The sequence below is a fragment of the Protopterus annectens genome, chromosome 2.part1 (genome assembly GCF_019279795.1).
Source record: "Protopterus annectens isolate FY-2018-M chromosome 2.part1, PAN1.0, whole genome shotgun sequence".
NCBI lineage: Eukaryota > Metazoa > Chordata > Ceratodontiformes > Protopteridae > Protopterus > Protopterus annectens.
The window spans coordinates 1,092,865,364-1,092,890,173 of NC_056729.1; the positions used below are offsets into that span (position 1 = coordinate 1,092,865,364).

Genomic DNA, 24,810 nt, shown 5'->3' on the forward strand with positions numbered 1-24,810 from the left:
TGACTAGCCTAAAAAGCATCGCTCTCTACACATACAAACACACACACACACACACACACACACACACACACACACACACACACACACACACACACACACACACACACTTTCCATGTCTGGGATTAAAACTTCTACCTATCTAGTTTATCACACTACAGCAGTCCACAGTTATAGGATGTGTCATGGAGATTACTGGACTACACCTTTCCCAAAGGTGTATTTCGAAGTGGATGACCTTAGTAGGCTTGTCATAGTAGGACTATGGGGAGAGCAGTGTGTGTGTATGGGCCATAACCCTTTCATCTAGAGATTGACATACAACATGCAGGCACACACATGGTTATATTCCACAGGTATGTGTATACAGCTGCTAGATGACTACTTCCTTGTACAGTCATGTTGCACAGCTAGCACTTGCACCACATAGTCTGTAATGCTGATGGATACCAGTGGCTAATGTCTACAGTGAGAGACATTTAAACCTTGTGGTTGTAGCAATTTGGCTGTGTGCTGGGTGGGACAGGCCTCATAATGGATGGCTCCTTGTCACAGTCACTCTTTTAAACACATATATGTATGTCTATTTTTGGCTTATTATAGTGTGTTGCCCTAGGATATATGTCTGCATTCCTATCCACTGTTTGTGCAAAGCATGACTGGTGCATACTGAGGAGTGTATGCACTAACATCGGCAACTGCCAGATATGTATGGTTCACTGTTGTTTGCAAACATGGGTTTCATTTTGCACTAGCATCTGAAACTGCCAGATATGTATGATCCACTGTTGTTTGCAGACATGGGTTTCATTTTTTTAAGTGTGAGAACATGCCCAGCATGACCTATCAGTATGTTGTTGTCTGACATTGCCTTCATTTCTCTAAGTGTGTGAGCATGCCCAGTATGCCCTTCTGTATTGAATGTGTGTATCGATTACAGGTAGTTTGTACTCCAGTGCAGACCTTTGTGTTGTATACCTACAGGTAGCAAACTGTTTCTGCAGGGTATCCATCAATAATTTGGCAATATGGGGACAAACTGTGCAGGGGATAGTGTGCACTGTAGGTGATTGTGTCTGTGCTGCTTCAGCTGCATGGTACTGCTGTTAGCAGAGATATTCAGACATATGTACTGTTATACATTTTGATGTTTTCTGTCCTCATGTACTGTCAGGTGGACATTCTTACTTACAGTCATGTCTTTTGGGACAAAGGGTGACTGCAGCTGTCTCCGGTATTGTGGACAGATGCCTACTTATTCATGGTTAGTTATGCCATTCTTGAGGGGGAGCTGCAGACACTTGCTGCTGGGTCTGTGTACCTGGTTCAGTACCTTGGTACAGTGCTGGCAGAGGATCCTATACTTGTACATCCATCGACATGACAGTATGGCCTTATCTTGCTGTGGCAATACCTCATAGCTGTACAGATTCATACAGGTTACCCAGAGGCTGGGGCCATGAGTCAGGACATTACCCCTATCGTGGTGTACGGAAAGGTATGTAGCCACTCATTTATGTGTTTGCAGACAGGGATAGTGTGTGCACACAGCTTTGTGTCCGACCTTGCACATTCCATGCTACCCATGCTCCCACCCCCCTGCTATTCTATCCTCTTCCATACATTATGCAAACATTCTCTGATACATTCCCTAATGTTATCACCACATCACAGCTGTGTGTTGGTATTGGTCCACAGTTCATGCAGTGGGACATGGTGGACATGTTACTATGGTTTGTCCACATGGCCTTGCATATGGCTTATGTGGAGTGTGTTATGTTATTTGGGTATCCATGACATAACATGCATTGGCAATGCATGTGAGACACAGGCCTTTGGCAGAGGCCCGTGAGCCATTAGGTTTTGCTGCAGGCCAGATGATTGCATTCTTTCAGTCCTACAGTCTCAGACCGCCATACAGTATTTTCCACTGGGGTGTGAGGGTAGGGGTGCTAAGTGTTCATGCCAATACCTTCTATCAGTCTTGATCATGTGGTGTAGATGCTGGCAGGGTGCTACCTATGGCTAGGGACACACCTGCATGGGACACCTGCACTTCATGCTGCATTCCTTTGCTATTGTCATATACAGGTGGGGTAATATTGTACCCATTCCCCACAGAAGGTATACGACCATAGAGGTACCTGTGGGTGGTGTTTGCATGAGCAAACACCACCCACAGGTACCTCTATGGTCGTATACTTTAGAGGTACCTGTGGGTGGTGTTTGCATGAGCTGGGTGCATGTTTGCTATGGACATTACTTACATCTGACACACAGATATGCATGGGGCATTCCAGTTATGCTACCAAGTGCAGGTACAGCAGCTGTTTCCCAATACATCAGTCCTACCTCCTTTGTGATCTGCACATGTTCGGGCAGACAACACCAGTATCCCCTACCACAGGATCAGATAATGTGATGCATATCTGCATGTACAATTCCAAGGGTGTCTCCATTTCACAGTGACACAATATATACTGCATGTCTGGGGTACTTTCCCCTGTGTACTGCTTGTATATCTAGCCCAACAGCCGTGCCATGGCAGTCTTTCAGATGGTGACACATATTACCACCATACATTTACAATGGCTTACTGCTAGCATGTGTTATATTGGTGGGAATTGTCTTTGGCAATGCAGTTGTGAGGACTTGTCCCTGTCACCAGCAGTAGTGGGCAATGGCCACCAGGTCTTACCTCAACATGCATGCATAGTGACCACTCTCACACAATACGAAACACACACACACCTAGCACACGCATACCTACATATTGTGCAAGTGCTACAACCTATCCAGCTACCTTGGCCACCTCTGGGTATCTGTGCTCAACTATTATACCTACACATACATGTTACTACATTTCTACATAGGTTTCTGTGGGGCACACCTGACTGTTATGATGTGTGCACATCAGATTGGGGAGGGCACACCAAACCATTACTACATTTCTAAATAGGTTTTGGGGGGCACACATGACTGTTACTACATTTCTAAGTTGGGTTGGGGGAGCACACCTGACTGTTTCTACATTCCTACACAGGATTGGGGGAGGGGGCACACCTGACTGCTACTACATTTCTACACAGGATTGGGAGAGGGGGCACACCTGTCTGTTTCTACATTTCTGCACAGTGGTTGGGAGGAGGCACACCTGACTGTTACTACATTTGTCCACTGAATTGGGGGAAGGGGCACACCTGGCTGTTTCTACATGTCTGCATAGGAGTGGGAGGGGGTACACACCTGACTGTTACTACATTACTTCATAGAATTGTGGGTGGACACACCTGACTGTTTCTACATTTCTACACAGGATTGGGGGGCACACCTGACTGTTTCTACATTTCTACACAGTGGATGGGTGGGGGCACACCTAACTACTTCTACCTTTCTTCAAAGGATTGGGGGGCACACCTGACTGTTTCTACATTTCTACACAGGATGGGGGCACACCTGACTGCTACTGCATTTCTACACAGGATTGGGGGCACACCTTACTACTTCTACCTTTCTTCACAGGATGGGGGGACACACCTGATGTTTTTTTACATTTCTACACAGGATTGGGGGGGCATATCTGACTGTTACTACATTTCTACACAGGATTGGGGGTACACCTGACTGTTTCTACATTTCTACACGAAAGTGGGAGGGGCACACCTGACTGTTACTACATTTCTACACAGGATTGGGGGGGCATACCTGACTGTTTCTACATCTCTACATAGGATGGGGGGGCACACCTAAAACTTGTATGTTGCTATGACTGCACTAGTATGTCAATGTCAGGTATTCCATTTTATTCTGTATTCTAACCTATAATGCTAACTAGAGGCATATCAATGTACTACAGGTCTTAGCTTTGATTGACTTACATATTAGTTTCTGACTTCCTACCCTTTAGAACTAACATCCCACTGCCTGACCTGCTGTAGTCTGTCTGTGTAGGCCTGGGGGGCGGTTACCCATAGGCATGATTCAGAGGCCATAGCACAGCCTTTGTTTGTGTTTGCTACACCTGTCCTGCTGGCTGAGACTGTTGTTGAGTATGTGAACCTCCCTGACTAGCATGTGTGAGTCATATGGACACACATGTGGCCCAGCGTATTTCCTGCAGTGGGTTTTGTCGCCCTGTGTAGTACTGACTACTATGGTGACACCACTATTTGTTACAGATTTCATGGTGCCACTATAGGTGTCTACTATTTGCTGGCATACCATTCAGCCACCCAATTCCCTTGCATGCTCAAAGCCATACTATAGATACAGGTAACAGCACATTCTACTCCATTCAGCAATTTGTAGGTTGACTGACTTGCCCTGTAGGTGTGCCAATATTGAGGGTGGTTCTGGAGGGCTGCTTATGTCGGATGCACATAGTACACTCCCTATACATGGTTGAGCACAGGTAGTGTTATGTTTGATGTTTACATCCTTTTTACTGTATGTGTGAGTCAGAGAGAGGTGCATTCCCTGGGTCCCTACTGTGTCAGTGTATGTGATATGTGTTGCCTCTTTGCAAGACCAGAGCATACTGAGCACACCTCCATCTGCCTACTGGGCCAGGGCTCAGTTTGTTCCTCCTCCAAGTCACTCTGTGCCTGTGCAGGCCTTGACATTGGTGGGGGGTTGTGTGGCCCTGCCCCATGATGTTCCTGCTGCAGCTGTTTCCACAGGATCATATTGTATAGCATGGTGCATACGATGACAATATGAGTACATGTAGCTGGTGAGTACCGCAAGGCTCCACCGGATGTGTCGTGACACCGGAACTGTGACTTGAGCATCCCAAACACATGCTCTATTATAAGTCTGGTCTGTGCATGTGCCTCATTATGGCATTCTTGTTTGGGTGTGTGTGCATTTCTGATGGGTGTCATCAGCCACAACTCCAGTGCATAACCAGCATCCCCCACTAGGTGACCGTAAGGGATGTCCCCATTGGCAAATCTCTGGTAAAGCTGTGTCAGATGCCAGATGTGGGAATCATGATAGCTTCCAGGGCAGCCAGCACACACATTCATTATAATGCCCTGGGCATTGCACATGACCTGGCAGTTAATGGAGGGGAAGCCCTTGCGGTTGATGCACACCCTACCCCGATCACCGGGTGGTGCTTTGATGCATATGTGCATGCAGTCTGTAGCACCCACTACGTCAGGGTATTCTGCTATTTGGTGGAAGAGATGCATATTTCTGGTCAACACCTCACAGGTGCTGAGGAAATATACATGCTTACTGGCATGTGCTGACATGGCATCCAGGAACTGGTGGAATACTCTGGATGTTGATGCCTGTGAGATCCCCATGATATCCCTAGTTGGGCTTTGGGAGGTTCCTATGGCTTGTATTCCTAGGCCTACACATACCTTGATATCCACTGGGTTGGGTTCCCCTCCATTAGTTCAGTGTGTCAGGTGTGGCTGGCACAGCTCAGCAATTTGCTGTAGGAGGTCCCTGTCACCCCTATAGCACTCCACTATCTCCAGCTCATGTTGCCCCTGGTAGGTTATCCAGGGTCTGTACACTCTTCTCCATCTCCTCACTGTGGGTTGGTCAACAGCATTCACATCCTCACCACCCTCAGCCTCTACCATATGTTGCTGCATGGTACCTGCTGCAACCCCTATCATTTTGTTGTTTTGTTTGTTTAAAACTTCCCTGCTTGTATACACCGGTGGTGTAGAATATGGGAAAAACCAGAGGGAAAGGTGTTTGCATAGTTTATAGTAGTGTTCTGGGCTGGGCTGGTCTGCTGCCTGTGTAATTGGCTGATTCTGATACATTTCACCTGCCAGCTATGCTAGTTCTCCTGGATTACCTTGCTACTGCTGTTTTCCCTTCCCAGTGCCTTCCTGTTTAAGCCCGGGAGCGCCATGCAAACACAGTGCTCAAATGTGCATGGAGCTGCCATTTCCTGGTTCACTTTTTATTTTTCCTTTAAAAGCCAGTGCGGGGCGCACACATCCGCTTAGGCAATATAAAGAGTGCTAAGCAGCCTCAGACACATCCCCTTGCTTAGCTGTGCTAAGCTAGGAGCAAACCAGAGCCACAGGGCTCCAATCTGCTTACAGTATGCCTGACACACACCCCTATGATGTCAGCTAACTCCTAGGCTTACACCAAGCTATTTCTGCTCTTACATTTTTGGGAGCTGACTAGCATTGAGAAGAAATTTGGGATACACTATCATTCCCCTCATTTGCATAGGATTGCCTGGTAATGCATAGTTACATGTCTCCCACTGTGCCTCCTTCCTTAGCAACCACTATTCACTGGCCATGTTGTCTTTTGCCTGCCATTGAGTATAATGGCAGAATAGTGATTTTTATTAGAATGCTTATTTTAGGGGTTTTTTTCTTATTTTACCCTGATCCCATTTGTATGACACTGCCCTATGCTTAAACAGCTGAGACAGACTAAAAAAAAATAAAAGTTGATTTTTTTTCCAAGTGTTTTCTATGCTAATGGCCTTAAAGTTGGCCATTGGCATGCTTTATACATGATATACACCCTTTATTTGGAGCTGTCATGGCTCTGTTTTGTAATTTACAGAAATGTACTCCATTACTGGTGGAGTACATTTCTTCAGATTACACTAGTCCTGCACAGTCGGTTTCCAGCTTCTTGAATAGCAAATTCACCTCAATTGCATGGATTTCTCCTGCAAATAGGGTAATTTGCATACAGGAACTGAGTCTGTGCAGGTCTAGTGCAGGAGCACTTGTGCACACCCCTACAGTTATTCCTGGATCGCAAGGCAGACATATTGCCAGCTGGAGCTCCTATACTAGTCCTGCACTCCATGCGGGTTTGCAGAATCCGGGCGATTGTCTATGTTGCACTTCATTTGTATAATCTGCAATGCCATAACAGTAAAAGAAAAGCTGTCACATTCTGTAATAGAACCCAGGATCCTTTACACTCCTGACCAAAGCTTAAGACCTGTTGCCACAGGATTGCTTGCATGACATCCACCATATTAGCTTTCATTGTTAACTTGTTGTTAGTCACAGCACAGTGTTGCTTAGCAAGTTTGTGCAACATGCAGTGGTATGAATTGAATGCATCAGGTTTCTATTTTAGGCTGTCTGGGTCATGTTACTTACATGGGTGGTCCAGTTGTGCAAATAGGATAAGCATAGCCTAAGCCATTTGTGCTGTCACATCGCTCAAAAAATAAATAAATATATAAAATAAAATAAAAAAATAAAACAAAAAAGTAATAAAAAAGGAGAACAAATCAAATTAAAGACATTTAAATGAAGAAAACTTAGAAAAGGGTATAGCATTTGTCGTGCTGAGTGCAATCAACCTTTTGAGGAAAGCAGCCTTACATATAACTGATATCTGCATTCACGTAAAAGATTTTGTGGCCAGCAACCTTACAAGGAAATGCTATCTGTATTCCAGAAGAGAGTTTGTGGCCAGAAACACTACTGCATGCAGAGAAACCTTGTTTAAGCTTACTGTGCATCATTAATATGCATTGTGCGGCACCGGGCACAGGTGCAACATCGTGTTCACTGATACACTCCATGTAGGCTCTACATGGAGCCTACATAGAGTTTACTGAATCCACAGGTTTATCTAATTGCAGTAGATCTTGTTACAGAGTGGGTTAGTTGTCTCATTGTCATTTTTTTAATGATGTGTGTTTAAAACTGTAAGAAGGCCCCTTATTGTCGTATGTGAAAAGTAGAATTTGGACAAAGCTTTGTACAATTGTTTCCATGACAAAAAGTGGTGAGCAGAAATAATGTGTGCTATCGAGGTGGAATTATTCTACAAAAGGCAAAAAATAGTCTAGTCTAAATGGAAGAAAAAAATGTAATACCAAATGAAACTCCAAAAATTGTGAAAAATAAATTCCCAAACCAAATAGAAATTCAAAACAAAAAACAAACCTAAATATTGTATGCTTTCAAGGTGGAATTATTGTAAAAAAGCTGAAAAACAGTCTAGTCTAAATAGAAGGAAAACAAAAAATGTAATTCCAAATGAAACTCAGAAAACTGTGAAAAATAAACATATAGAACGTATAAATATAACAATAGTACTATGGTCAGATTCCCAAATACAATACAGGAAGTTGCCCAATCCAAATAAAACTTCATATTAAAAAAACACATCTAAATATTAAATGCCCCATTGTCAGTTAACGCTCAGAGTCTGGTGAGATGAATGTTATTACCAATCTGTGGTCCTTAATGCTGGTTTCTAAACCTTCATGTGATCCTTGTAGGTGGTGTAGAACATTTACCCCATCACTATTTTTTTTTTATTGTTAGGCTTTGGTAAGTTTAGGACTGGTATGATAGATTAAATAGAGTTCAAGCCTAGAGCCATCCTGGCAGTAGTCTTATCTGCCACTCCTGTTCTTTTTTCTCTAGTCTGTCATTAAGGTTGTCATTGAGTGGGATATCATCAATCCTGTCCAGTATATAAAAATGATGGTGTTATATCCCATTTTTTCCTTGGCATGCATAGCCAACCAGTTGGATGAGATGCCATATCAGATGTTATGGCTGTGCCTAGCAATCCTTCTTTTAAGTTTGTTGACCATTTTGCCAATGTAAAATGCCTGAAAATTGTTGGATTGAGCCCTGTAATTGATTTTCTGTGTATTACAGTTTCCAGGCATCTAGCAGCTGAATCTTGGGGCAGAGGAAGCTCTCCTGGTTACTCACGAAAATACAGTATGTGCAGGGTGGGCTGCTGCAGGCATATGTACCCCCTTTCTTGCTAATTGGGGGATTTGTGTATTCAATGTAATCCCTTATTTTCTAACTTTTGTTTGGCATTAAATCTGGGTTGCTGTGGTAATACCTGGTTGAGGTTTTTGTTCTCCTTGATGATAATCCAGTTTTTCTTTATAATCTCCTGTAGGCTTTTGTAGTCGAGTGAGTAAATGAGAGTCAGAATGAGATCCCAGTTGGTGTCCATCCTTCTTCCACCCATGTTTTTGAGGCTTCTGTGGTGGTTGTGATGCAATAGGATTGTGTTTGGATTTCCGTCATCTTTTTTTTTTTGCAGAACGATGGGGCTTACAATCTTGTTGAGGAGTTTCTTGCTGTACCCCCTTGCCAAAAAGTCCCCTTTGAGCTCTTAGATGCTTTTCATGAAATTTTCAGTTTTTGTGGTGACTCTAGCAACTCTCAGACCTTGAGATTTAACTAGAGTATTTGTGCATACTCCTAAAGTAGAGGAAGAGGTTAACCCTGGTGGGTTTTTGACATAAATAATTAGTTAGGGGTCCTTTGTTTAAGTCTTTGCTGATTGTAAGGTCCAGGAATTCAACCATGTCCCAACTGTGTTTGATAGCGAAATGCAGAAAGCTTGTAGACGTACTGATGTGGTTGCAGACTGGTTGAGTTTTTGGATTCTGCCATTCCAAATTATGAAAATGTCATCAATAAAATGAAAATAGAATCCTATATGCTGCAAAATGGGGAGTTATAGACATGATCAGCTTCCTATTTTCCCAAAGCAGTGTTTCTAAACCGGAGGCCATAGCCGTTCCCATTGCTATTCCAATAGTTTGCTTGTACATATAATCATCAAAGTGGAAAAATTTGCTTTTGAGGGGCAACTTTAGTAGCCACCAAAATCTTCTGTTTCCCCTGGAAATGCTGCATATACTTGGTTTTAGGTCTCAGTGACTGCTTATATGCAATAGTCATGAGGCAAGACTGTGTATAATGTTCCCCATGTATGGTGACCAAAGATTCCTCATGGTTGGGGAGGTCCTTAGTCTTTTTTAGGAAGTCCATGGAGTCCAGGATAAAGCATGGGTTGCTCTCTGCCAGAGGTTTGATATGGGTGTCCAGATATATGGCCATGGGTTCAGTGATAGATCCACCAGTGGCTACTGCTGTTGCATAGGGAGGATCATGGTAAAACACTTGTTTAAATTATTTTTGCTTACTTTTGATTGGCACATGATAAATCAGTTGTATTCAATCACTTGCCATTCAATAATGTTTGTTTTCAATCTAATGTCATAAACTCATGTGAATCTATATCCATATCTATATCTATATATATCTTCTTTTGGCTGTTCCCATTAGGGGTCACCAAAGCAGATCATCCATCTATATCTATATATTTCTTCTCCTTCTTTTGGATGGTCCCATTAAGGGTCACCACAGTGGATCATCTGCTTCCATTTCTTCCTGTCCTCTGCATCTTGCTATGTCACTCCAACCACCTGCATGTCATATCTCACCACATCTATAAACCTTATCTTAGGCCTTCCTCTTTTCCTCTTACCTGCCAGCTCCATCCTTAGCATCCTTCTCCCAATATACCCAGCATCCCTTCTCAGCACATGTTAAAACCAACACAATTTCACCTCTCTGTGTTTTTCTCCAAACCATCCAACCTGAGCTAACCCTCTATTATACTGATTCCTTAATCCTGTAAATGCTTGTCATGCCCACTGCAAATCTTAACATCTTTAACTCTGCCACCTCCATCTCCGACTCCTGTCTTTTCATCAATGCCACCCTCTCCAACCCATATAACATAGCTGATCTCACTACCCTCTTGAATATCTTCTCTTTCACTCTTACTGATAATCATCTGTCACAAATCACTCCTGACACTCTCCTCCACCCACTCCATCCTGCATGTACTCTATCCTTTAACTCTCTTCCACACTCACCATTACTCTGAACTGTTGATCCCAAGTATTTAAACTCATCCACCTTTGCCAACTCTATTCCCTGCATCCTCACCATTCCTCTAGCCTCCCTATCATTCACACACATGTAATCTGTCTTAGTCCTGCTGACCCTTAATTCTTCTCCTCTCTAGAGCATATCTCCACTTCTCCAGAGTCTCCTCAATCTGTTTCCTACTCTCATTACAGATCACAATGTCATCCACAAACAATATTGTCCATGGGGACTCCTGTCTGATCTCATCTGTCAACCTGTCCATCACCATTGCAAATACGAATGGGCTCAGCACTGATCCTTGATGTAAACTCACCTTCACATTGAATGCATCCATCACTCCTATTGCAGACCTCACAGCTGCCATACTACCCTCATGTATATTGTGTGCCACTCTTGCATACTTCTCTGCCACTCACAGCTTCCTCATACAATAGCACAGCTCCTTTCTAGGCATCCTGTCATATGCTTTCTACAAGTCCACAAAGACACAATGCAATTCCTTCTGAGCTTCTCTATATTTCTCCAACAACAACCTCAGAGCAAACATCACATCTGTAGTGCTCTTTCATGGCATGAAACCATACTGCTCTGATGGATGCGAAAAATAAAATCAAAATAAAAAAGTAGGTATCCTTTTCAAAATATAGCATCACATGACTTTTAAACTAAGAAGTTTCATATTAACATTTTAAAGAGCTTTGCATAATGTTTTGCCATGTGTTTCAAGAAGGATATTTGGTTGTTCCAAAGATAAAATTAGCTTAGAAGGATGAATATTTCTGGAAAGGATAATTTATTTGTAGAACTTGTACTTTTTTCCTTGAATTATTGTTGCATTGTCATCAGTTTCTTATATTCAGTGAAGTGTATAGTGAAAATGTTTTTTGTCCACTTAGTTATTAAACATTTTCATAACAACAGTAAGGTCACTACAGTGGCTGGAAAGAAAATTAGCATTTATTAGTAAAACCCAAGAATTTCAGCACATGAAAAAAGAATATCATTATCGTATTAACTATGAGCCATTGAACTTGCCATTTCTAATCCCTTGCCAGTGATATTCTGAGTGTTGCTCTGAATATGATATTTCTCCATATTACATAAACACAATGAAATATCCCAACTACATACCTGCAATGTAACTGAGGGAGACAGTATTACTGTAGTTTCTACCAATGACATTAGTACATACACATTCCACCTGTTCTGCTCCCATTTCACTGCAACTCTTTCCTTGAAATGTAAACGTACTGCAATGCTGTCCATTTTCAGTTGAATTTTTTTCTGTGAAAGAACATACAGTACTTTATACAAATTGCCTCTTCTTTTGTCAAAAGATGACTGTAATATATTGACATGAAAAACATATTTGTTTATATTAAAATTGTATGGAAGGTCAATGATTATACCAAATAGAAGAATAAAACTAGTATTCTAAGATTAAATTAATACTCATTGCCAGTTGTCCAACACAGCTAATTGTCCAATTCAGGTTTGACAAATAGCACAACAGTGAGAAAATGTGATTCTGAGATTGATATGGCTGCAATGAGAAGGACCTTATTATCTTCTCATTACCACGTTTATGAATCAGACACTAGCAGTCAGACATGCCTACATTACTGTTCTTCCAAGTGGCTCATGCATTACATTAGGAAAGGCACCCCCTACACATGCGTATACACACACACACACACACACACACACACACACACACACACACACACACACACACACACACACACATATGCAGCCTCACTCATAGGTTCATAGATGTTTCCTAAGCTAATGATCACCAGGGCCTAATGACCACTAGGGTCTTCATAAGCCTAACAAAGCATCCTGATTGCATACCACAAGTTTATGTGAATTAGATGTTATTTTAAGAGGTATATTTAAGCTAGGGCAAACCGCAACAGGGCTAGCCACCCAGTGGTTTACACCTTGGCTTTAGATGATTGTCACTGGTAAAGTGACACCCCAATCCCATATGCAAAAATGGGAAAAAAGGGGTGATGGATGGATGGATGGATGGATGGATGGATGGATGGATGGATGGATGGATGGATGGAAGTTAGGGCAAGTTTTGCAGGCTTCCTCTATTCATTAAAGACATAAATGCTGGACCAGGAGTGTATTTCCAATTTCCCATCCATTGGTTCAGTTTTTTTAATAGAATTAAGGACGTTTTCTGCTTCACATGGTTAGGAAGCCTATTCCAGAGTAAGGGAGTTCTCTGAGAGATATATCAGTCCCTCCAATGTGTCCTATTTATATCATAAGCCAAGTTTAATTCCCTAGATCAGGAAATTCTGGTGTTATTCATTTTTCTGGTATGCAAAATGTCCTTGAGAGTGAGATCCAGGGATGCTTTGTATACCAGGCATAGATCAACTGTTAGCAGTCTGTACAAAATACAGTACAGAGATAAGGCTTTGAGATGATCTGCATAGGATGTTTTGTTTATGTCCTGTATTCTTATTGTGACAAACCTCTGTTGTCATTCCAGTTGTTGCATGTGCTCGGTCAGGTACATACCAGAGTGGGTGTTGTATTCAATGATGGGCCTGTTGAGGGTTGAATGCAGTGGAATGATTATGTCAAGCCCTTGCTTATAAGTTGAGCAACACAAAATTATTTCCTTACTACCTTATTCACATGCAGGTTGAAAGCCAGGTTATAATCTACATTTGCACCCAAATCCTTCACCACCAGTTCTACTCTTATGGGAGTGTTATTAATGAAGTAATTACCTAGGATGGTTGACTTCCCAAAGAGTACTATTAATCATTTCCCTGCAGATATGCATATACATGCCCACAAACATATACTAGTCTACTGACCCTTGTATGTCATGACTATGGTACTAATAACAGTATAAAACATAAAATCAATCATTTTCATTGTATATGATGCAACACTTGCATATCTGAAAGTGTACAAGTGAACATGTTTCTTTACCCATGAAACTACTCTCCATGCTCAGCCCCCCTATGAGGGAAAAACTCTCAGAGGTAGAGTGGTCTCTAAAATTGAAAGGTTTAGGGCAATGTGAAAACCTTCCAAGCTAAGAATGTCATATTACATTAATCCTTTTTGAATAAAATAGCATACATACATTATTCTACATTTTAACTTATATTTTTCTTCCTCTGATACATTTTGTTTGCTTTTTTCATTTGATAACCACAAGTATTGGCATCCACCCTGTAGTGTGGGTGACTTCCAAAGATTACTATTATGACTTTCCCTACAGACATGTATACACATATCCACAAACATATGCACACTAAAGTGCTTACATTTTCACTGCACTTATGAGTAATCCCATAAAAAAGAATGTGTGACCACTGTGTGATTCTCTAAATCACTTTCCCAAGCAAACTATGAACCATGGACATTTCTGTGGGGGAGCACATGGCTAAACAGTATTAGCCACTTAGCAGACTGACACATTTTTTTATGCATTTAATCATTTATTTGCTTGCATTTTTTACTGGGTATATGTTCTAGTCTACTGACCCTTTTAAGTCATGACTGAGGTAGTAATAACAGTATAAAACATAAAATCAATCATTTTCATTGTATATTATGCTAATTTGCATATCTGAAAGGGCACAAGTGAACAGAGATTAACATGTTTCTTTACCCATGAAACTACTCTCCATGCTCACTGCCCCCCGCCCCCCACACACACACTCAGAGGTAGAGTGGTCTCTAAAATTGAAAGATTTAGGGCAATGTGAAAATCTTCCAAGCTAAGGCTGCCATATTATGTTAATCCTTTTAGAATACAAGGGCATATGTATATTTTTCTGTGTTTTAACTTAAGTTTTTCTTCTTCTGATACATTTTGTTTGCTTTTTTCATTTGATAACCAAGAGTAACTATGAAGGTGCTTTTCTATTGGCATCCACCCTGTAGAAGACACTTATACATAAGACCAAACTTACAAAAAACTTTTGAATGAAATTAAAAGATGGCTGCATTGGTAAGAGATTACTTAACAGAAGATGTCATCAGAATTCAGCATTATAATAAATAAAGAATGTTGCAAACTGGCTAAAGGGCAGAACCCATAAAGTTAAAATCGCTGGAGCAATGTCAGACTCAAAGCCAGTCACAAGTGGTGTCCCACAGGGATCTGTCCTGGGACCCCTTTTGTTCGGCATTTATTTCTCAGATGTTAAAGCAAACATGGGAGGGCTGTGGCTGACAAAGTTCACAGATGACTGCAAACTAGGTGCCATAGTCGATACACCAGCAGACACACACATCCTACAAAAAGGCCTCACAGAAATGGACAACTGGTGCCAGAGTCACGGCCTTAAACTAAATGCCAAAAAATGTATAGTCATCCCCTTTGGGAAAAACAAAGTACCCACAAATTATCACATAGACAGCAACCCACTGAGTACTGAAAAAGTAATCAAAGACCTAGGGACCCAAGTCAACAGCGACCTCTCATTTGATACCCACGTTGCCAAAGTGGTTAGAAAAACATTCTACCTTGCACACCTCATCATGAAGGGATTCACATCCAGATCCAAGGATGTCATTGTACCCCTATATTCGTTCCTCATCAGACCCATGATTGAGTACAATGCCCCATTTGGTATGTACTTCACCCGGCATTTGCAACAGCTGGAGAGACCACAAAAGTACCTCACCAAGAGGATCAAGGGTCTCCAACATATGTCTTATTCTGCCAGACTAAAGAAACTTCAGCTCTATTCAGTATCATACCGCCTGCTCAGAGGTGATCTCTGCCTGACATACAAGGCCATGTCCAATCAGGATCTGATGGACATGCTCCACCTCAAAAAAATCCAAGTCCATCATGACCACGAGAGCTAAAGACTTAAACCTCGCACACTTACGAATAGGACATGCTGGAGGGATAGATTCATAACCCAGAGGCTTCCCATGCTTTGGAACAAGATCCCAGTTCGTATTAGGCAGAGCCCCTCACTGACTCTCTTCAAGAGAAATCTTGATGAGTGGATGGGAGATCGTAAGTTTACCCCAGGGGTCACATCTGTGTCACTGCTAGACAGGGGCACAGTAAACTAATGCTATTATATAAGGGGACCTTCATTGTGTCACTACTAGACACAGTATTCTAAATTTATTCTGTACATTTTTGTACCATTTCATGGGGTGGCAAATGCCACATCACTATGGCTAGGTTTACAAATGCCCCAGGGCAGATAGCCTAGTACTATACTATGAAACTATGTTATACAATAGAAAAATCATATATTCTTCAGAGAAGATGAGTTTTAGCATCATATGGTGAGTGAGATATACAGATAAAGCTTGTAACTATGTTACTTTTTTGTAAAAAAATGTATTTCAATCTAATTTTCTCATGCTGTGAATGTTTCTTTTGAAAAACTTGCATATCACTGAATTTCTAATAACTGTATTGTCTATCCTGACATATTTATACTCTTGTCTAAGAACTCAATCCCCGGGATTCATGAAGCTCGGCGCAAGGACGGCATTAGCCTTGCGCCAACCGTGTGGTGTAGAGATGGCACAGCAGCACCACATGCATATTAATGAAGGTGCGCTGCCGTAATGGCCACGTGCATAGGAAACATGTACGAGTGCAGGAGGCATGTCTAAGAGCTACATGGAGGCGTGAACATATCGGCTGTATACGTGCAACCTAAAATGCTGACTAGTACAGCCTGCCTCTAATAGTAATCACTCCTGTCAGTGTCCGTAGATAGTGAAATGTATGCAAAGCATACAAGACATCTTTGCGAACACCACAATAAGAAGTAAACACAAAGGCACGTAGCTGAGTATTGAGTCCCCGTCCCTCGAACAAATGATATTTAAAATCCCGTGCCTGTATTCCATTGTAGTGTCGCTAGTTATACCAAGTGGAAGTGAAACGCATCGTGATGGGGTTCTGCCAATTGCTAAGCCTAGCCCAATGGTGTGGGTTACCACCTGTCCTACATTGTGAGTGACAGTCCCCCTCTAGGCAGGTGTGTCCATACCAAAACCATTATAAATGTGAAATGTCCTGCGATAGTAGGTCAAAAATATATCCCATATTTTATGCAATAGTCCCATACAATACATATGTCCATATATAAAATACCTATATGTTACAAGAAACAGAATAAGCAAGTAAACGAAACAGAATAAGCAACTACACCGCTACAACAATAAAAGCTTATATGTAGGTAAAACTAAAGTACTATCCTTTGTAATGACCATGGGTATGTGTTGGCCTGTAAACTCAGATGTGTGTCCTGAAAATGTCCCATCCAGGTCATATGAAAAGGTGGCAACCCTACCAATGGTCAGAGCATTCGCCCAATATCTGCCCATTTGTGATCCAAGTCGTCCTTGTCAGGACGGCCCATAGATGAACGGGTATTACCCGGGTCTACCTACCATGTCATGAAAGATAAGTATTTGCGTGTACCTGTGTGCGGGAAGTACAGCATGTGGATGATCAGAAATGCTAGTGTAGACCTCACAACCATATTGGTCCCAGAGATATGTAGTGTATGCAATGTGTTCTGTTGACTGTGCCATGGGGCATCAACTAGAGAAGGGGCGAATGGTGTCTATGGAATATGGGGGTGGGGGGTGACGGGTAATGTAATAATTCGCCAAGGGGAGACTGGGTTGGATGCACAATAGGTGAACTGGAGGTCTACGAAGGAGCAGTGGGTGAATCACGAAGATAACCAAAGAACAAATATACACATCCGCAATACAATCCCACAAACATGTGAAAATTAAAAAGTGCAATACACATGTACAGAAACGTTACCAGCACATACCCAAATGATGGTCTGGCCTGAACTGAGCCATCCAACCCAAACACATCTGGATACATAACTGAATACCCATCATCCCCTTAACAGCACCCCCCTCCCACACTTTTCTGAATGTCCACCAAAACCAGCCATACTCGGGCTGCTAGATAGGTGCGGCCATATCTGCACATAGTGACCGCTACCCATATCTAATAGGCAGTCTCACCCTAGGCAGTCTCAGGATTGCAAACTATGTATCCCTTGCATGTATAACCCTACCTTATAGCCGTAAAGCAAAGAAGGTCATCGATCCCCACAATTTTTGGATATCCCTCATGGGATATGTATCTGTTCTAAACATTAGACTTGGTGTCACAACCCGATGTCCAGTCCTGTATACATCTGGACACAAGTTGTATGAACAGTAGTTGCCTACAAGACTGCTCAGCCTCCAGCCAGTCCTGCAGAACCTACGACCTGGAGTTAAACACCTGACTGTGATGCACGTCTCCCCATGTGTATTATCGGGAATATATACCTTACACATTTGCATAGTGGCAGTCGGATATAGGGTGCTTAAGGCACTTTAAAGCAGACGTAAGTAGGGTTACCACCTGCCCCACCTTGCGAGGGACAGTCCTTTTTTGGGCAGTTGTGTCCAGATCAAATATAATAGAATGGCAAATGTCCTGTGATTGTAGGAAATATGCCCCATATTTCATGTAACAGTTGGATAAAACAGTTATTTCTGTATGTAAAATACTTAAAGTTACAATAAAGAGATTAAGCAACTAAACTGCTATAAGACTAAGCATTCATTTAGGCAAATAAGTAAAGTTCTAACCTTTGTACTGACTGCGGGTATGTGTCGGCCTGTAAAAATCAATGTGTGTCCCGAAAATGCCCCACTTTGGCCATATGAAAAGGTGGCAACCCTAGATGTAAGCGGGTATGCAAGCGTGTATGCGCGATGGTAAGTGGCGGTGATTCAACAGTATGGGAAATGTAAATGAGCATGTAGGTGTATTTGCATGTGTAAGTACAGACCGATATATGCACACACACACACACACACACACACACACATATATATATATATATATATATATATATTTTTTTTTTTTTCTCAAAAAACTTTTTATTGATTTATAAGCATTACATTTAGGAGTTGTGTAAAGATTAACAATTTAAAAAAAAACAAAATGCAACTCTTGTTGGAGTTTAAAAAAAGAACATTAAATACCAAATCCCAATATATACACTATATACAATCGGTAACCTTAAAATCAGTGATAGATTTATACATTTGTACACATTTATGTAAAAAAAAGTATAGTTAACAAAATAAAAGAGTTAATAATCAAGACCAGGAAGAGAAGAAAAAGAGTCTGGAAGGCATTAATTGTTTATAATACTTAAAACCTTCCCCAACACTTTGTCTTTTAAAATCATTTTATTGGATTCTTAACTAAGTTTTTTTGTGCATCAATATATAGAAAAACCATTTTTTGAAAAGTATCCCAATTTAATTTAGTACGATCAAGCCAATTTTGAGTAATATAAAGTTTAATAAGCGAACAAATAAAAATAAGAACATGAGTATCCAGTTTGGAAAGATGAACTATTGGAATATGAAGTATAGCAAATTCCCAGGACAGCGTAGATTTATGATATCCCATTCTCTGCAGTCTGACCTTCAAAGAGGTCCAAAGCTTATGAGAAAAATGACAATACCACAGGATATGTAAAAGGTCAGCTTGGGGAAAGGAGCAACATGTGCACGATGGAGATTTACTAGCATTAAATTTATTTAATTTATATGGAGTATGATAGGCGTTATTGCTAATCATTAATTGTGTGTAGATCAGTTTCTTAAATGGAGCAAATTCTCTGGTATTTTTGATTGCAATAAGTTTTTGATTCTCAGTTATTTGAGAATTATGATTCAACCAGGTATTTGAGAAAAGGCAGTTCTGGTCTAAAGTTAATTTGTTTATCAGTTTATAAGACTTTGATAACATTTTTTCTGATGACGATAGTGTATTAATTATCATTTTTAAATTATTAAGATCAAGTTCTGTAGGCATTATGAGATCAAACTTAATCATAATTACCTCTCTTATTTGACGTAAAACTGCAGTGTATTTCCAACTAACTTTTAGAATCTTACGTAAATTTGCTAGTGACAAGTCTTTGTGTTTCAAGATATCCCAAACGTTTAACTTTTTAATACGAGGATAATTTGTTAAATTAAATGGAGAATTATCTAACATTATGTTGAGATTTAGATGAAGTGGTTGAAAGAGGTGCAAAAACTTATCTAGATTGCAGATTTTTAATAAATTCTGAAAAGCATTAATCTTATGTTTAAGAAGGGTCAAAATTTTACAGGAGCTCTTGATATTTAAATCAATAAAAGGAATGGCCTCTGGATTTATATTTTTAGATAAAATATAATGATACCACAACCTAACCCATATTGGGTACTGACTACCTTGACTACTATTAAAGTTAGATACAGTTAATAGCTTATTTGCTGAAGCAATTAGATAATATAGGTAAAAATTTGGTAATCCCAAACCTCCCTTATCTTTAGTAAATGACAATCTAGAATAGGAGATCCTAACCAATTTGGGAAACCACAAAAATTTTGCTAATTCTTTATTTACCTTCTCGAAAAAAGACTTGGGAATTATCTGATCCGAAGAATTGAATTGATATATAAATTTTGGAAGAATATTCATTTTAATTATTGCAGCTTTTGATAAAAGTGACAGATTTAGATGTTCCCATCTATTCATGTCTGACATTATAGATTTCCATATTTTACTCATGTTGTTTTGAAATGAAGAGTGATTATTGTTCTCCATATTAATTCCCAAATATTTCACACCAAAAGTAATCTGGATTTGTGAGTCAGAAAACAAATACAATTTATGAACCTTATGGTTTAAAGGAAAAATATGAGTTTTTAAAGGATTTATAAGATAATTCGAGGCAAGAGAGAAACGTTCAATAGAGTTTATTATTTTATTAAGGTCAGATAATGGAGTTTGGAAATATATTACTAGATCATCAGCAAATGCAAAAAAAAATATTTGTGTTAAAAAACCTTGGAATATTATGAAAGGTGTTTTGAGTAATATATAGCAGCAGTGGTCCCAAGTATATATTAAAAAGAAAAGGGGATAAGGGGCAACCTTGCCTTGTACCTCTGGTAATCTTTATAGGGGAAGACGTGTATCCATTAATATACAGAGTAGTATACATATCCTTATATAATGTTTTTATTAAATTTATAAAGGATATGGGGAAATTAAAGCATGTCATAGTTTGAAAAGAAATTCCAACATACTCTATCAAATGCATTTGCTGCATCAAGAATCAATGCGATACTGGGTTAGAATCATTTTTTAAAAGATGAATAATAGATTCCAGAGTTAGGGTATTATCCCATGCATGTTTATGAGACATAAAACCTGTTTGGTCTTGAGAAATAATTGAGGGTAAGACCTGTTTTAATCTGTTGGCCAAAATTGATGATAAAATCTTTATGTCTATATTTATTAAAGAAATGGGCCTGTAATTTGAGGGGTTTAATTTCTCTTTATTATTTTTCAGAATTAGTATAGTTTTAGACCTGTTCCAGTAAAGATCAGATATATCCTTGATTTTAATGTAGTTATATACTTTAAAGAGAAAAGGAACAATTATCGACTTAAAGGATTTAAAAAATTCCGGTGTAAACCCATCCGGACCGGGGGATTTTCCTGATTTAAGTCTATCTATTGAATCTGAAATTTCTTGAAAAGTAAGAGGAGCAGAAAGTAAATTTTTTTGATTTTCATTTAATATAGGGAATCTTAAAGAGCTTAGAAAGCTATTTATATGATTGTTAATCAACAAGTTTGATGAATTAGAGTATAACTCTGTATAGATTAAAGTAAAAAGATGTATAATTTCCTTATCTGTATTATATAATTTATTTTTGTGTAATAAAGATGAAATTTTAGGTCTATCGAAGTTGTTTTTAATTAATCTGGCTAAGATTTTAGACGGAACTTGAGCCCATTCTGAATAAGTAGCTAATAATCTTTGCTCTACTATAGAGAGGTTATTCTGATGCAACAAGACTAGTTCTTTTTTGTAGTCTATAATTTGCTTTTCAATAACATTATCTTGATTTAGTCTAAATTGATTTTCGAGGTACTGGATTCTAGACTTTAGAAAAACTTATTTTTTATTATATTGTTTTTTAAGGTATGCGGATTTACCAATAAACATTCCTCTTAATCTCGCCTTACAAGCAGCCCATTGAACATCATAGGAAATATCTGTAAAATCCAGATCATGCTCCATTTCCTGAATTATATCAGAACACTGTTTACATATATCATTATTTAAGAGTAAATTGTTGTTTAGCGACCAATTGTTTTTGTGAGTATTGTTTTTATCATTATGGATAATGTTTAAATTTAGTACAATTCTTGAGTGGTCTGAAAAAAATCTGGGTTCAGTATAAAAGTTCAATATAAATTTTGAAAGAAAATTAGAAACCAGAAAAAAATCCAATCTAGACCAAGAGCGATTACATTTGGAATAATATGTATAAATTTCTTTCTTATTTGAGATATTTATAAAGTGCAGTGGGTCAATTAAATTATATTCCAAAATTAAATCTTTGAGGGCTAAAGATGCTTGGTAATTATAAGATGTAGGACAGCTAGATTGATCAATTTCTGGGTTTATGACTGCATTCCAATCCCCTCCTACTATAATATAATGATCCTTATAAGAAGTGAGTATATTATATATTTTTAAGATAAAAGAATATTGTTGATTACAAGGACCATATAAATTTAGAAATAATAGTGGTTTATCAAGATTATGAAAAGTAGCTGTAAAAAGGCACAATCTACCTTCATTATCGTATTTCTCATCAATTATAGTCCCTAAGAATTTATGTTTGACAATTATGGCTACTCCCCTAGAATTAGAAGAATCCCCAGAAGCTACTATCTTCTTGATCCATTTTTTATTTTTTTCCTTGTCCCAAATGTCATGAGGAATATGTGTCTCTTGAATAAAACAAATATTGGCTTGTGATTTAAATATCAAATGGAATAATAATGATTTTTTAGCTTTGTTTTGAATTTCTCTAACATTCCAGGATTCAACTATTATGTCATTTGACATAAGAGCAAGATAAGCTAGATATTAAATTAATGAAAGTATAATGTATTAACCTGAACAAAATAAAACTAATGCCCAACAATAAAACAATACATGTTTTCTGGTCTTGATTAGATGACATCACAACAATAAATGTACCCACAAAGAAATAATAAATATGGAATTATACACTTCCTTCTTTCTAACCCTAGTGCCTGCCCACCATTCCTCTAATACAGAAGGAAGATCAAGAAAAAAGAGAATAAAATAAAAATTTTTGGTTACCAAAATCATCAATTTAGTACAAAAAGCTTTACTTAGAGCCCTTAGAAGGGCTAAAACCCACACAATAAAACTAAACATATTTACAAATCTGTCTAAACTCAAGACGTCCAACATATTCAATCCCTATATTTTTGTAACCACTGGCTCCTATAATACAGAAAGGTCTAAGATTTAAATGATTTTCCTCACAAATCTCGTATGTACAACACAACTCTTATAATTCAATCAAATGGAAATAATATACCTTCAAAAATCGTAATAAAACACAGGATCAACACTAGGGTTATTACCACACAATATATATATAACCAAGTTATCAGCCATAACAGATCAAACAACTGTCAAGCCATTTAAAAAAAAAAAAAAAAAAAAAAAAAAAAAATCTGAACAAATTTAACCAACATTTGAGGTGAAAGACTACCCCCATCCATGTCTTAGGATAAATAACTACCTAAGTACATGTTAAATGAAAGACTATAGAAGTAACAAGTCACTATATCACATAAAAAGGCACTAATCATCAGGATCCATAAAAAAAAAAAATTGTATATATTTTGCCTCAAATTTGTATATCCATTTATAAATCAGGTATACATATTTATCAATTAACTTGCAGTCTTAGACTAGACACTATAAACATAAAATGACTTTTTCTAGTTAACTTTACTATATGTCATTACATAAAGAACCATCATCTAGAAATACATCTATATGCCAATGCATATGATTATTAGTTCAGAGAAAAACAAAATATTTAGCATAAAAATAAAAAAAAAAAATGTCAACTAAAACTTTAATATAAGGGTTAATATTAAGCTGAGAAATGTACTATACTGACATAAGATAACCAAGTCTAAAATAAACATTGAAAAATCATCCCATTATAAAATTAAAGTGTAAGTAACATTTTTTGCGTTGAAATATTGGTGTGATCACGTCTTAAAATGCATTTCACAGTTGAATATAATATCAAATACAACGATCACCTTATAAAGAAGACACAGCCCTTGCATAACACATCAATATTAATTGACTGTTGCCCTAATTAGTTCAAATAATAAAAAAAAAAGAAAATCTTTACTTGCGAAGCTTTCACAGGAAAGAATCATATCACTTGAGTGCAGGAAGGAAATATTTTCCTTAGCGACGCTAACTATGCTTCTTCTATCAGAGATGCAATGCGAATGTAGCTTCCAGCAAGCCTATTTAGCTTACAACAACAAGTTAAATATGCAGGACACTTGCGAAGCTTTCACAGAAAAGAATCATACCACTTGAGTGCAGGAAGGATATATTTTCCTTAGCGACGCTAACTATGCACCTTCTTACAGAGGTGCAATGCGAATGTAGCTTCCAGTAAGCCTGTTTAGCTTACAACAATAAGTTAAGTATGCAGGAAACCTGTATATAATAGTAATACTTCACTGGAGCATCAGTAAATAGCACGAAAAATACATTCAACTGAAACTCCGATTTTCTTATTAGCAGATGTTCAGTATGCCCAATTGCATACACCGCTCTGACGTCACCCTGAAGCTCCGATTTTCAAGAGCAAGAGCGTGTTTATCGGGAGTCCGTTACAGCAAAAATAAGCAAACTGACTCTTTTGGAGTCTCGAAGCAAAAGGATTCCTCCAAAAATACATGAAAGAACTATCAGCAATAATAGGATATTTGCATAGTGTCCTATATGCTTGTAATAACGGAACACAATGACAACAACTGACTGTCAGCAATGGAAGTATTATAACATTTAAAACTAGTGATGACTGTTAATGACATTAAAAGAAACTTGAATATACAATAAAAACATCTTAATTAACTGTTTATACAGAGCCATTTATCAGTCAATTAAGAAATTAAATAACTTTTTCTTTAGAGACC

The 24,810-nt window shown here is 38.8% G+C and overlaps 1 protein-coding gene across 1 annotated transcript in view; it reads right to left on the reverse strand.

Moving 5' to 3' along the window:
• The window catches only part of LOC122794948 (adhesion G protein-coupled receptor F5-like), a 719,027-nt gene that overhangs the window by 359,061 nt on the left and 335,156 nt on the right, over positions 1 to 24,810 (reverse strand). The window contains exon 7 of the mRNA XM_044063541.1: positions 11,814 to 11,966. Coding sequence (XP_043919476.1) covers positions 11,814 to 11,966 — 153 coding nt within the window. The remainder of the gene's footprint in view (positions 1 to 11,813; positions 11,967 to 24,810) is intronic.